Raw genomic sequence first — 15,121 nt, forward strand, 5'->3', positions numbered from 1 at the left:
GTTTGGCCAATGTACATGGCAGAGGGGCATTGCTGGCACATGATGGCATATATCACATTGGTAGATGTGCAGGTGAACGAGCCTCTGATCATGTGGCTGATGTGATTAGGTCCCATGATAGTGTCCCTTGAATAGATATATGGACAGAGTTGGCAACGGGCTTTGTTGCAAGGATAGGTTCCTGGGTTAATGTTTTTGTTGTGTGGTTGCTGGTGAGTATTTGCTTCAGGTTGGGGGGTCTGTCTGTAAGCGAGGACTGGCCTGTCTCCCAAGATTTGTGAGAGTGAGGGATCGACCTTCAGGATAGGTTGTAGATCTTTGATGATGAGCTGGAGAGGTTTTAGTTGGGGGCTGAAGGTGATGGCTAGTGGCGTTCTGTTACTTTCTTTGTTGGGCCTGTCCTGTAGTAGGTGACTTCTGGGTACTCTTCTGGCTCTGTCAATCTGTTTCTTCACTTCAGCAGGTGGGTATTGTAGTTGTAAGAACGCTTGATGGAGTCTTTTAAGCGTTTGTCTCTGTCTGAGGGGTTGGAGCAAATGCGGTTGTCTTAGAGCTTGACTGTAGACAATGGATCATGTGGTGTGGTCTGTATGAAAGCTGGAGGTATATAGGTAAGTATAGCGGTCAGTAGGTTTCCAGTATAGGGGGGTGTTTATATGACCATCGCTTATTAGCACCATAGTGTCCAGGAAATCGATCTCTTTTGTGGACTGGTCCAGGCTGAGGTTGATGGTGGGATGGAAATTGTTGAAATCTTGGTGGAATTCCTTTTCTATGGGTCCAGATGATGAAGATGTCATCAATGTAGCGCAACTAGAGTAGGGGCATTAGGGGACGAGAGCTGAGGAAGCGTTGTTCTAAGTCAGCCATAAAAATGTTGGCATACCGTAGGGCCATGTGGGTATCCACAGCGGTGCTGCTGACTTGAAGGTATACATTGTCCCCAAATGTGAAATAGTTATGGGTGAGGACACTGCATGCACCTGATGAAGTGGGCTTTAGCCCACGAAAGCTTATGCTCTAGTAAATTTGTTAGTCTCTAAGGTGCCACAAGTACTCCTCATTCTTTTTGCTGATACAGACTAACACGGCTGCCACTCTGAAAGTCTGAATGGTTGCTTTTCCCTTTTAAAATATAAATAATTTAGACGGTCACCCAGAGTAATCTTGATTGTTTCCCCCCCCCCCCCACTGTAGTGGACATGCCTACCTAGTGCTGCATAAGTAATACTGAAGTTTAACTTATCTCATTTTTTCTTGTGTGACAAGTGTATCAACAGCTTTATAAAAAAGGGTTTTTGCTCTCTTGACCGCTGACTATAAAGGATGAATTGTTTCATCTGTAATGATCAATCATTCAAACTCTAACCACTTTATGGCTACACTAATCATGTTAGTATCACTGGGGGGAAAAAAAAAAAGACTAAGCTAAAAAGATTTCAATCCCAAACAGAAAATGTTATTTTGAAATAAAGAATTCACACTTCTCAATCATTTTTAATTTTGAAAAAAAGCACTCAGCACCAGGTAGTAAATACTCTTTGTTTTATAGCTAGCCTCCAACAATGTTGCATCGACTGTTTCACATAGTCACAGCAATAGCCTTTTTGCTGGTGACGTGCCATGCTTGGGACCTCCAAGAAGGAATTCTCAGAATCCCTGGACTGAATGGACTGCCTGTGAAAGAAGGAAAGCCTGGTTTAAAAGCATTCCCAGGACTGCGAGGTAATTGCAGTGGTTACCCACCCCAGACGTATAGATATTCTGCTGTATTTCATTATTTGTATCTGATAAACCGAATTCTACTTCATTGCACTTTCTGTCCCATTTTCAAAAGTGACAGACATTTAGAAGCCTGAGTCTCATTGAAAGTTAGAGGTGCTTGGTTACTTCGATGTTTTTCAGAATATTACTCTGCCCCCTAAGCTATAAAGGCACCAGCGAATGTGATTATGAAGCCGTCAAAATGTGTCTACAGGGATGCCGGGGCTGAAGGGATTGTTGCAAACATATTGAGCTCATTCAGTTTTTAAATATCCCTTTTTTTGTCATTTAGACATAATCTCTGCATATCGTACAGAAGAATGAAAATCTGGAATTGTTTTCCAATCTGTTCATTTAATCTTGCGGTGGCAGGGGTGGGCGGGGGGGTTAATGAGTCTGAATCTGTAGACCTGGGCTCTTAGACTTGCTGCTGTAGGTTTTAAGTGTAGACATACCCATTGCGGGCATAACTGGGACTGCAGAACCTTCACACTTAAGGTATATCTACACCAACTCGAGTAGCCACACCTGACCCCCTCTGAGGTCCTAGGTACAATGAAGGTGGCTAGCCCAAGCTGCTGCCATGCGACCACAGACATACTGCTATTTTTAGCATGCTGACTTGAGCAGAGTTCGTGTGTGTTTGCTTGCCTACCTGCGCTGAGACACACCCTCCCAGTTGCTGGTAGGCATGACCTTAGAAATGATGTACCAGTAGGAAAGAGTGCAGCTTGACTTTCAGGGTTTGCACCACGGGAAGTGAAAACAAAAGGTCTCTCTCTTTGTAAAAAAAATGTGTTTAATACAGATCTCCTAGAGAGACTATAAACCTGAATCTCCAAAATGCCATCATTACAGAGTCACTATTCAGAGTACAATCAAACTTTAAATGTAAGAGATTAATTTAATCAAGCTAATTGGCACTGTGCGAGCTGACAAGAGATAATTACATTTCTGCAAGGTTATCCACAAGGTTTGAATTCACAACCAATAGCACCAAAGCTTCTACCTTCCTTTATTATTACAAGGAGACACAACACCCACTTTACAAGTCTGTTACACTTGGTTCTGCTCCACCACCACCACCACACGTAATCAAGTATCTCATCCCAGCAAAATCTACTTCTCTGACCATACCCTGAGCGCAGACCATCCTTTATCATTAGCAGGATGCAGAGTAGAAAATTACAGATTATAGCCCAGATTCTCCTGACCAACCTGGTCCCAGGGGGATTGGAAGTGAAGGGGGTGAGTGCTACAAAAATAGCTTAGTGCTGTGGCCAGGAAGCACTGGAACAGCCTGATGGATGTTTATCTTACACCAGCCGTCAGTGATCTCAGGGAGCCCATACAGTATCTTAGGATCAACCCTCTTTTGCCTGGTTTGGTACTGGACTGATGCAAAGCACCAGTGAGGCATTAAAGACTCTAACTCAAAGATCTCAATTTTAATTCTTCATAAGTGGTTCCCTTCTTAAAGCAGTTTCCATGAGCCTTGTTTATCATCAGGATGGTCAGCGTCTGAAAAGGCCCTTCATTTAACACACTGAGATCAAATTCTTTCACATAGAAAATCAAACAAATGTTACAGTCACAAGTGTTTTAGAAAACTGCTATTAATTTTACACAATGACTTCCACATTATTGGTGAAGCCTGGTCTTAACACTTAAACTTAAGGGCATACATTTTTTTTTTTTTTGTCCATAGGCCTAATTGCTTCTCATGTTCCTAAATTACAAGAAATCATGAAAGGATTCCACAATCGAATTGCCAGACTGGAAAGAGGTAATCTGTCTGCTTTTGCTTTCTGCCCCACCCACAACTTGATTAACAAGTGTGGAAAAAATAAGCCATGAAATACCAGCACCTTAAAAATAGTCTGAGTCTTGTTCCATTTATTTTTATATTCTTTTTACACAGAGGATCTCTGGGGATGGGCAATGATACATTCTGTATTGTGTTAAAGAGATTAACTTGTGGGCCATCTAATTAGTTACTAGGGTTCCTCCTACCTGCCCCAGATAACTGCGATAGGTTGAAACACTGATGCAAACCAGCCAGAGGTGGCTTATTGCACAATTTCTCTGGGTCACCTGCACTCTGTGAATGACCCTCATGGCCACAACAGTTAATCTGTGGCTACAAAAATGTCATGACAAGTGACATATCTAACTAGGGCCTGCAAAGATTTATGCATGTGCTCAACTTTATGCACTGTGACTAGTCCCAAAGAAGTCAGTCCCATTACTCAGTGTATGCAAAGTTAAGTAGGTGCACTAGTCTTTAAATGATAGGAGCCTCAGGAGCAAAGTGAATTTTTTTTTATTTAAAATTCTTCTCTTCTCTCCTTCATTTCTTCCCCTCCCATTCACATTCCTTTTGTCTCTTTTTAAATTTAATTTCTCCCCCCCACACCACTTTTCCATCATCTTCATCTATTTCTCCTCCCTTTTCCGTCTCTTTCCCATCTCCTATTCCTTTCTAGTTTTATAACTATCTCTAATCAATTCTCCTCCCCTTCTCTTCCTCCATTCTCCTCTCTTCTTGAGTTTATATTCTCTTTGTTCTGAAGTCACTAGACAGGAGCAATAGCCTATTCAATTTAGCATGTCATTGATGTTCCATCCAGCAGAGAGCAGGGTTTGGTAGGATAGAATGACATAGCCTATGTTCTGGCTTTCTTTAATCTGGGGTGGGGGGAAGAGAGGGTTGTGTCAAGTTTGCAATTTGTGTTCCTTATTTTATTCAGAAGGGTCAGTTTATTATAGAAGAATACAGAAAGTGGGAGTCCCAGTGTAGTAACAATCATGAGAGTGTAAAATGATTCAAAAAATTTTAACAAGATTTTTTGCTTTACTTTTAGTCCTTACTTTGGATGGGACCATAAAGACAGTTGAAAAAAAAATGTTTGCTACCAATCGGCAAGAAGGCAATTTTCAGACCACATTGGAAGCATGCAAACAGGCAGGCGGCTCCATTGCATCTCCCATGAATAAGGAGGAGAATGATGCTGTTTTCAGTATTGTGAGGTTATTTAACAAATGTGCCTATCTGGGCACAGAGGGGCGTGGGATTCCAGGTGAAGTCAGTTCCCTGAATGGAACAGCCCCAAATTATACCGACCGGCATGCAGGTGAGCCCAGTGACATAGGGGAAGAAAACTGCAGGGCAATGTGCACGGACGGTGCTTGGAATGGCACAAGTTGCAACCACTACTGCCTCACTATCTGTGAATTTTAATCCTTGCTCCTACCTTTCCTTTAAAATGTCAGACATCTGTAGGGTCCTTTGAATTCTCTTTCATCCACAAACAAGAATCTGTTTTCTCAATATTGTAGTTTGTGACTTCTGTGATTATTCTGTATGAGAAAATGAAAATCAATAAAGTCATGATGCACTATCTTCCTTTGTGATTTTCATTAAGGCAATGATAACCTGCTAACCATAAAAGGAGAGTTACCCTTAACCACAGCACTGACTAATTTACAGGATTCCTATCAACCCCACTGTACTGCTGGTTTCATTTATAAGCAGAATTTGCAATGTTTAATTAGTTATGATATGCCAGCCTGGACCCATTTGGGACACTAAGGGGTAACCTATGAACAAGAAAAATTATATCACCACAAGTTAGGCACATATCTGGTGATCATCACCAGGATGGATGTAGATGCTGGAAGTGGTGCCGTTTTTCTAGATCATGTATGTTTAAATGTTATTGAGCATCCAATCCAAAAGTGTCATAAAAAGGGACACAACTCATAGAAACAGAGTTTAATTTTGACCAAAATTGGCAGAAAGCTTCTAAATACAATTAATAATGCAACTATGTACTCAAAATATACTGTTTGGGAAATATTTAGCTCCAGATTATCTATTTTCCCCGTACGTGGCCTTTGTCTGCAGTCACACAAAAATAGGAGCTTGTTTGTACCGTATAATACATCAAACTTTTTGTCATTATTTGTAGAATAGACTGATTTGAGAACAGTTTTTCCATCTGCTATTTTTATGAAGTTATGCAGATAATAAGACCCCAGCCACCTAATTATAGAACATTTTTTTAATTATTGGCTCAACCGATGACAAGTACACATGGTACACCTGTCATTACCTCCGTACTATCACTGAATACAATGACAATACATGTAAACTACTTATATAACAGCAATGACTCTGAGTAGAGGGCTGGAGAATGTCTTGTATGAATAGATCCTGTGAATTACAAAGTGACCTATATGCTGTTATGTAGCCCCTACATATAACTATGAGCTACTGGATGTCTAATGCAACATTACTACTCCCTCTCTGAACCTGTGACTGACGAGTACAGTACTTTGTTGGTATGCTCGTCACTGTCACCGTTGCCTGCATCAGAATACGCCAAGTCTTCCCTGTGTCATTTGCATCTCCTTGTTGCACAGGTACTCACAGCGCCACACCGCACAAAGGGGAGGATGGGTTCTGGAGCAGGTGGCAGCACCATTATGTAAAGAACAAGATGGCCCATGCTATTGTGGACACTTGAAGATACTAACTGTTGCATGAGGCCAAACATGTGACTGATATTTGCACGTTTCAGGTACTGCCTGAAGGAGCTCATTGTGGGTGGCAGTTTCTCACTGGTTATGTTCTTCTTAGCAAACGACATGTAGCACACATTATCCAGAGGTCCTTGCTTCCTATCGTAGTACAATAAAGATACCAGTGAGACCCAGGCTGCTAAGTCTGAAAAAGCTGCTTTGGGTGGGAGTGGAGTCACTTACCTTCAAATCCTGCTAGTGATACCAAGCAAGGACTTATTTGATTCAGCTACTGCCTGGTTCTTCATTAACTCTGGTTAGGTCAGGTCTGTCCATGCCATGAATTCAAAGTAATGTTCCTAATTTATAAAGCCATCAACAGGCAGAGATACAGCTACTTGCTAGACTGTCATATTAGCGTTGCTGTGTGACTGTGTCCGAATGTTTCTGCTCTTTGGGAGTAGGCTTATAACTAACAGCATGTGGTTACTTTACTGAGACACCGCAACTGATAGTTCATGCTGGTTCTTGGGATGGGAAAAAATCACTTTTCTTTTGCTCAATGCCATGGAAAAAATAAGCAGGATTCACATAGAACATATCTCAGGAGCTTTCTCCTAATCTGACCAACACCCAGCTCCAAAAGACAATAATCCAAGCATTGTTTCTACCAAGTGCGGCTGCTGTGAGCAAGGCATGGGCTGCCAATGGGTGCCAAGACCCACATGCATGCTGCAGTCACATGGCTGTTTAAAGGTAAACTTTCAAAGCTCTCTAAAGTTCCTAGACAGATTGTCACCCCTTGACCATGACCCCAAATGGTACTCAAGGCCTTCTACTAGCACACAAATTTTCAAGCCAGAGATACAATTCCCTTTCCCTCCTGACAAATGAGTTGTGTTTAATTTTAGAGTACTCGCAAATACAGAACTAGATTGCCTTGAGCACTGGTATGCTAGATGAAGAGGCAGAATAGCATAGGCGGGGGGTACAATTTTGGGAGTTATTTGGTGATGAACTTCTCCCCTGTCCCCCCCCCCCCTTTTTTTTTAAACAAAGGGGCAAACTACACGGGGAATCCAGTAGAGTTTTAGTCAGAGGTACAGCGGGCCCTGACGCAGCAGGCATACAGTGCTGAGCTGAGCCGAGCCTATGTGTGCTCAGTATGTACCATAGGCACACAAAGCCAGAGCCACAAAGATACCTAAATTCCAGTTTTAAGCACCACTGAGAGCCACAAAAACCCTGCTCAGCTGCTTCCTAACCATATAAACTCACTTGCCACTTACGTTTTTGCTCCGAACGCTGCCTAGGCACCTACGTTTATGCAGCTGGGCACACGTACTACTACTTCACTCTAGGCACCAGACACCTATGCACCAAACCCAGGGCAAACGGACATTGTGAGGCCTTTCTTCCCTGTGGGACTTGAGGTGGTTGGCAGGCTCAGTGACCACCTAACACCACATAAGGTGGTCGAGAAGACAGACTCCTGTTAGCTGAATGGTTAGAGTATTCACTCAGGACACTGAAGAGCATGGGACAGTTTCTTCGCTTTCCCTGTTGAGGAAAAGGGCTTTGAAGGTGGGGGGGAGGGGGGTCTGTTACCTCCCCGATGAGGGTTCTGAGAAGAGAAGCAGTGCTCCCGCCTAACCTTTACCCAGTGGTTAGGGTACTCACCAGGGGATGGGGGTGGGGAAGAGGTCGCTGCTGGTTCAATATCCCACCCAGTGAGCCAGGCTTAAAGCAGGGGGTATGCCATCTCTCAGGCGAGTGCCCCAATCATTAAACTAAGATATAAATTGATGTGGACTACCCTACAGCAATTGGTGAAGCTATTCCAATTTCATTCAATAATAATTGGGCCATAGTCTGAGGCCCTCTCTAGTCCAGGGGTTTGAGTGCTCACCCCGCAAGTGATAAAGTCAGGTTCAAATCCTCTCTTTGCTTGAGTCAAGGGGATGTGAACAGTGGCCTCTTACCACTCAAGTGAATGGCCTAAGTACTAGTCTATGAGGTATGCTGACGTGTCAGTCAGTCTTGTTGAAGGTGTTCCACATTAACTGCCTCTTAATGGGGGCCAAAGCAAAGATGAAAAGCCCACTAGGATATGGGGGTAGGGTTTGAAAAGGTGAGCTACAACCTCAGATGCATGCACTTGTCACTGGTTCTTCCCCTTGTACTTAAACATTAATGTGGGCCCCAGAAAATATGCAAATCACCCTTTTGTTTCCAGTGCTTAGGGTATTCACCCAGGCTGTTGGAGACTATACTGAAAAGCTCTCCTCCATACAGGGGTTTATGGATAAAGTGGAATACCTTCCACAGACAAGCCTGAGGGAGTCCTGTCCCCCAGGTATATAGCCCACATACCTAAAACTAAGTGATCCCTTTCAAACTGCGTCTTAACAGGAAGTGGGGGGTAGGGATTTGACTCAGGCTATCCCATACCTTAGGTCAATGGTTCTCAGCGGTGGAGCTGCACCCCCCTGGGGGGGTCCTGTATCCTTTCAGGGGGGGCCAAGGCGTCCCACAGCTGAAACCCAGTGCCTGAGGCCCAGAGCCCCGGTGTTTCCCATGGGGAAGAAGCTCTGAAACCATGGACAGAGTTAAGGTGCATGGGGGGGGGGATTTCTTTCCCCCCCGCAAAGTGCAGTGCAGGAGCTGGGCAGTCCTCGGGGCAGCACCGCCACCCCCAGCCAGTTCCAAGGTGGGAAGCCAAACCTGGGCGGTGGGAGGTAGCTGCTGCTCTGGCTGGTGCCATGGAGCAGGCAGCTGCAGTGTTCCCTCCTTGCTGCTGATGCCTGGGGTTAAAGCTGCTCCCAGCCCCCTTTGCTCAGGCAGCTGGTGGCACCGATGCCTGGGGCCAACAGGGGTAGGGGCTGCCTGAGCCATGCGGAAGCTGGCCATGGAAAACAGACCAAGGCAGTTATGCATAAACCCTGGGAGATGTTTCACACTGAAGGTGAAGGGCTACAGTGAGAGCACGAGGCAAACGCTGCAGTCACTCTCAGAGAACTGGGGTTATAGCTATGAAGCGATCCATGGGGCACAGAAAGGTGAGAAGGATGCCTGGGAAGGAGGCTACCTGATAACACAGAACTGGAGCAAGCTCCTTTGGCCATCCCCTCATGCAAGGGCAAGCCCTGGATAGAGCTCTGGGAGGTACAGTTTGTTATAGAGCTCCCAGGAAGAGGCTAGGGAAAAGGCCTGAAGAAAGATTAATGGTAGGAAGGATTCCAGGGTGATAGAGGCAAGGTATCCGCTGGCAGAGAAGATGGGCCTAGGTTCCCCGACCAGTCAGTCACTGGGAAAGTGGCATGAAGTGCCCGGATGTGAAAGGATGAGGACAATTCAGAGCACAGAGATACAGGTGCAGTGACACTGGGCCCAGAGTCAAGGCCAGAGATTTGACACAAGGGCTTGGACTTGTTTGTTGGATGTGACTCTCTGTTCACCCCGCCTCCCTCTCCTTAAAGGGTGGCACTAGACCCTGCCCTGGACGGAGAACCAAATCACAAGGAGATGAGCAGGACTAAAGCAACTACTGACAGGAGGCAATGCTACTTCACACCCAGCCACGGCAGGAGGGACAGAGGGTTCGCTAGTGGTGAAGCCAGTCTACTACAAGTGATCAAAGCTGTAGTTCTAGTGCTGAACCAGGACCTAGTTCTGGTTGAACAAACTGGTGCCTGTGTGACTCCTTATACCATTGTCTGGTGTATTCAATTTGGCAATACTTGTATCCCTTGCTGTACCAATAACATTGCTTATATTATGTAGAACTGCGGTTTCGTGTGATCGGAACAGTGCCATTAACCCACTCTATTGCTTATTATGCTGCAGAAAAATACAATGAGCATGATCCATGGCTTGCCCTGTGCACCTGCTCAAGGTGCAGGAATCAGAGTCTTTATTTCCTCTCAGATTGACTCCTGGGGCAGCGAAGAGACTCGGGGCAGATTGTGAACTGACGCTTCATTCCTAGCGCTGTCGATCACTCTACTGTTATGTTTCACCCCACTGGAGCAATATTGGTGGTATCATGATTTGTTTCTCTATAGCAAGTAGGACCCCAGTCATGGATTAGGGCCTTATTGTGCACACACAGCACCAAAAAAAAAAACAGATCTGTCCCAAAGAACTTGCAATTTAAGAATAGCCCAAGAGTCAATAGGTAAATACAGATGTTCCAAGAGGGAACTGTGTAGCAGGGGATATTGGCTTTTTCTTGGTTTCTCTACTCTGCATCTTCTCCAGGACATGTTTTAGCACTTATGACCATCCTTTCCCCTGCCTATGGCCCTGAGCCTTGCTTGCCTCCTCAGTTTGAGGCTGGAGAAATGATGGCCCATACTACAGGGGAACAGGCAGCAATTACTAGATTGTTCTCTTTGTTATACTAGTGTTACACTCACATACCTGCATTGAAGTCAGCATTACTCCTGAGTCTCCCCCACCAGAGAAGAAACTTAGGCTTCAGTATTTTTAAGATTGGGGTAGATATAATCTTGCTTTTTAATTTTGATTTGGTTGACTAGGTGGCTCAAGGGATTGGTTATGCAGATCAGAGCCTCCCTCAGGTCAGATGAGTAGTCACAGAGATTCATTGCAATATATGAGGGTCATGTACTGGCAAAGAGAAATGAGTTGCTGGTCAAAGTCTAGTGCTCAGTGGACATATAGCTACCTCATAAAATGTACATGCCACCTCAAGTATCAAATCAAAAAGTGCCCATGCATCTTTGTGGCCATTCTTAACTGACAGGCCATAGGCAGACCTTGAGTTTAGCCCTGTTAGTTCAGGAACTTGAATCACACTGCCAAGGGATGTCTAAGAAGAAACCTGACACACAGTTTACCTGGTTGTATCTATTCAGTTAATAAAGTGGAGAATTTCATCTCCAGCACACTCAGGCCAGCATGGCCTTTATAGCAACTAAATTCACTTTGAAATTGTTTTTTTAAGTTGGCCTATGCATATGTGACTCACAAACTAAGGTGAAGGATTTTTGTCAGAAAATGCCAGACTAAAACCCAACCCTGAAACCTTATTCATCTCTTAAGTTTACAAAGTTCTGATGAAGGCAGCTAACTGGTTTAGTACCCATACTTACTTGCCCACACCCTCAAATACCACCCTGCTTCCTGGCACTCCAAATGATGCCATATAACGTTTGAAACTCAGGTAGCTGAATGTGTTGCTTCCAGGAATGACATGTAAGTGTCACTGTGCCTCAGTAGGTCACCACTGAGGTGGTCATATTGAGGACAGGCCCCTGAGAAATAGGATAGACTCGACCCAAACTGGTGGTTACTCTGTCATTAGATAAAACCAAGCCAGTAACAAAAGAGAACTTCTGTAATCACCACACTGGTCAACAAGAAGTCAAAAATGCAATCTCCTTAGGCATTCCAGCCCTTGGCTCACCACCCAGACACTAGAGTTCACGATGAGCGGTTACTGAAAACCAGTTTCATCAGTTATAGGGTCCTCCCAATCTAAAGAGACCAGCCACCTAGCCAGATCAATATATAACACGGATCATACCCAATAATCCCCTGATGTCAATCCTTTAGTAACTAAAAACTAAACATTTTATAATAAAAGAAAAGAAGAGTTATAAATGGTTAATCGATCATATACATACATGTGATGGCTAAATCCTTATATCAGGTTTGAAGCAGTGATGGAATAAACTGCTAGCTTGCAAAAGTCTCTCTACAATTGCCCAGACTGTTCAAAGCTTCCTTGTTAGAAATCCAGTCCAGAAAAATGAAGCCCAAATGAAAATGTCAAATGCCTTTGATATCCTCTGCCATGTGCATGGAATTTTACTGTCTCGAACAAAGCCCCAACAGTACAGGCGCTCATGAAGTCCAGGGTCACCTGAGCATATCACATGCCCTTACATGCTTTGATGACTCACAGAGGCAGCCATTGCCCATATTCTTTCTGAGGCATCCACAGGAAAAGCTTACTGGGCCGGATTAATTTCTTCAATAGCCCATTGTAAGCTAAGTGTCCTTAATTGGCTATTAACACATAGAATTTACATTAGGGCAAGACAGCTATCTGGGGGTGCTACCCAGGATTACAACGCATGTGTAAGATCCAAATACATAGCCAATATTCATAATTTCAGATGGAAAGAGGATACATGGATTTAACCAGGATAATCATCATATTTGATTGATTGTAACTTTTCCATTGATACCTTACATGATACACAATTTCCATAAATCTTATATGAAGTGTAACAGTGGGCTTCTTTCTTATACACAGCATCACAGTTAGTTTGTCACATTAACGCTAAAACAGATTGTTTAGCACAGACCTCACTGAAAACAGGTAAACATACTTTTAAGCAAATGATCATTTGGTTTGAAATTTTCCATGAAACAAGAAATTGACCCTCACCAGTTAATATATTTGACAAGATATGGGAATTGCAGCTGGAAATCGGGAACATTAAGGACCAGATGCAGAGTCTAGTGCTGTCTATGGAAAGAGTCCCATTGACTTCAGTGGGACTGGATCAGGCCCTAATGGGGCAAATCAAGAAAAATTAATAAATACATAGCTGTGTGTGACTAGTAAATAGGGTGACCAGATGTCCCAATTTTATAGGGACAGTCCCAATATTTGGGGCTTTTTCTTATATAAACGCCTATTACCCCCGACACCCTGTTCCTATTTTTCACATTTGCTATCTAGTTACCCTACTAGTAAGTGATGATGTTGATGATCTATTTAAAAAAAAGCACAAGCCATTTTCCTGCCAAGAAGGCCTTCATTAATAACCAACAAGTGACTCTTAAAATAAAGCTTTTGACAGTGTGCAAACCCACGGCCTATCCTTTCACCGTGTTTCAGGACAAATCATCAGAGGCACGTGTGGTGAAGACAGATTAAGCCCTACTTGAACATTTCTTTAAAAGGATCATGTCACTTTAAGAACAACAACAAAGTGGGAGGTGATAGAGGTACCTACAGTATAACTAATCAGCCGTGTGTACTTTAATGTCAGCCTTACTTGATCCCTTCTGTCTCACAGGCTAATTATCCTCCCAGCTAGCTACCTTTGTCCGATATGCTGAACAACTTTTAAGAAAAACTTACTCTGTTTCAGGCTGACAACCAGGAATGGAATCCCACACAAAGCAACTTGATGGTATCAGTGAGATTTGAAAGCTACATCTAAGACTTTAATAAGAAGGTAAGATTAGACAGGAAAGAACAGAATTGCTAATGATACCATACGTCATGCTTTCTTAGTTGCCTATAAGAGTAGAAGAAACAGTGCCTGAACAATTCAATCCAGAAAATTAGTTTATTAGCCAGGTTGCAAAAATAAGTGACAAATATGGTAACAGTTAATACTGGTGTTTCTAATTTCTTTTTTGATCATTTTAAATTGCCGATTTTGTCATTCAATTTAATAATCTCACTGTTAACCCAATGTAGTCTATGATAACTAAATGGGTGTGGAGTTATGTCTGCAAATATGTTGCCCTCGACTGTCCTTTATTATTTGAAACAAAGCTCCTGTAATGTACAAAGATACTAGATTCTCAGCCAGTGTAGACTGGCATAGTTTCATATAGTTGATGTCAGTTCTAGATTGATTTACACTACTGCTACTGGGTTTTGTTGCTTCCATTTTAGGTATTCTCAAATGTATGAAAGACTAATTATAGACATTCTATCATAGGAGGAGTTACTGTCTTGTATACAGTATATGGCCCCTAATTACAATAAGTACAGGAGACAGGTGGATAACAGACATATGCCACAAATTCCAAAATACACACAAAACATACCTGGGTCAAATATTAAGAAAATTATAATTTTTCATATTCTACAAAGAGACCCCCAAACTCTCTTTGAAATTTGGGTTCACAAATTTTAAATAGTAAGAGAAAAATCATGGGGCTATTTCAACTAACAGTGCTGCTGTTTACTTTAGACAACTGGCTGAATCATATCACAAGTAACAGGAAAAAAGACATTTGTCAATGAAGTCCTAGTAGTCAGAAATGGTCTTTTATTAATAGTCTGAGATAAAAAATGATCAAATATACTGTGTAAGTATTGTTTCATAATGTATTCTCATTTAGTATTTTTCTTTCCTACTCCTTATTTTCATTTTATCAAAATATATGTCAACACCAAAACTTCTTATTGTTTATAGAACCCCATCAAGCTAAATTTACATTAATTTACACTGCGAGACTACCAGCTTTATTATTGAATACTGTGGCTCAACAATGAAGTCATTTCCCTTTAAAAGAATAAATGAAATTGCAACAGTTTAATATGTTCAAAAGAAATTCCAGAAATCGATTGAAATATTTATGAACTAAGAGCTTGATCCTACACTTAATACCATTGCTGGATGGGAATTTTTTCAACAATAATTTTGCAGTGGAAAATGCCAATCTGTTGAAACCAAAACTTTTCATGGGAAGGGGGCATTTTTTATTACACTTTTGTTGGGAATGGTTTCTTATGTCCAGGATGCTATTTCTGGAGAGACAAAGAGAGAACACTCATGTGAGATGCTGAAGAGTCAGAAATCTCTCCCACATGTGCCTAACCTCTAGGCTACTGGCTATTCTGGGGTGACTTGCTGAATTTCCATGAAAAGGTATCCAAAGGTTTCTTTCACCCCAATGGGAAATTTTTTGAAGTCTCACATTTTTGCAGAGTGGGGAAACAGTTTCTCACCCAGCTCTTTTACTACCAGATTTAGGGCTTATTATTATAAATAGTAAACATGACTTTAAAATAATGGGACTTCTCATAGCAGTAAGCACTGTGCCCAGTAGT

At 42.6% G+C, this 15,121-nt stretch overlaps 1 protein-coding gene and 1 long non-coding RNA gene across 2 annotated transcripts in view; one reads left to right on the top strand and one right to left on the bottom strand.

Moving 5' to 3' along the window:
• Positions 1–1,539: 1,539 nt before the first annotated feature.
• The window catches only part of LOC311524398, a 29,239-nt gene continuing 15,657 nt past the window's right edge, over positions 1,540–15,121 (bottom strand). The window contains exons 2-3 of the long non-coding RNA XR_014712546.1: positions 5,019–5,124; positions 1,540–1,677 (exon numbers count right to left, since the gene is read on the bottom strand). This is a non-coding gene — a long non-coding RNA (uncharacterized lncRNA). The remainder of the gene's footprint in view (positions 1,678–5,018; positions 5,125–15,121) is intronic.
• Positions 1,566–5,021, top strand: LOC311524397 (pulmonary surfactant-associated protein A2-like; the record flags this gene model as incomplete). Its single annotated transcript, XM_084635463.1, has 3 exons — positions 1,566–1,725; positions 3,473–3,550; positions 4,629–5,021. 3 exons carry the CDS (start codon positions 1,566–1,568, stop codon positions 5,003–5,005), a joined length of 615 nt encoding a protein of 204 aa, XP_084491589.1. The 3' UTR covers positions 5,006–5,021.

The sequence above is a fragment of the Lepidochelys olivacea genome (assembly GCF_965140295.1).
Source record: "Lepidochelys olivacea isolate rLepOli2 genome assembly, chromosome: 7".
NCBI lineage: Eukaryota > Metazoa > Chordata > Testudines > Cheloniidae > Lepidochelys > Lepidochelys olivacea.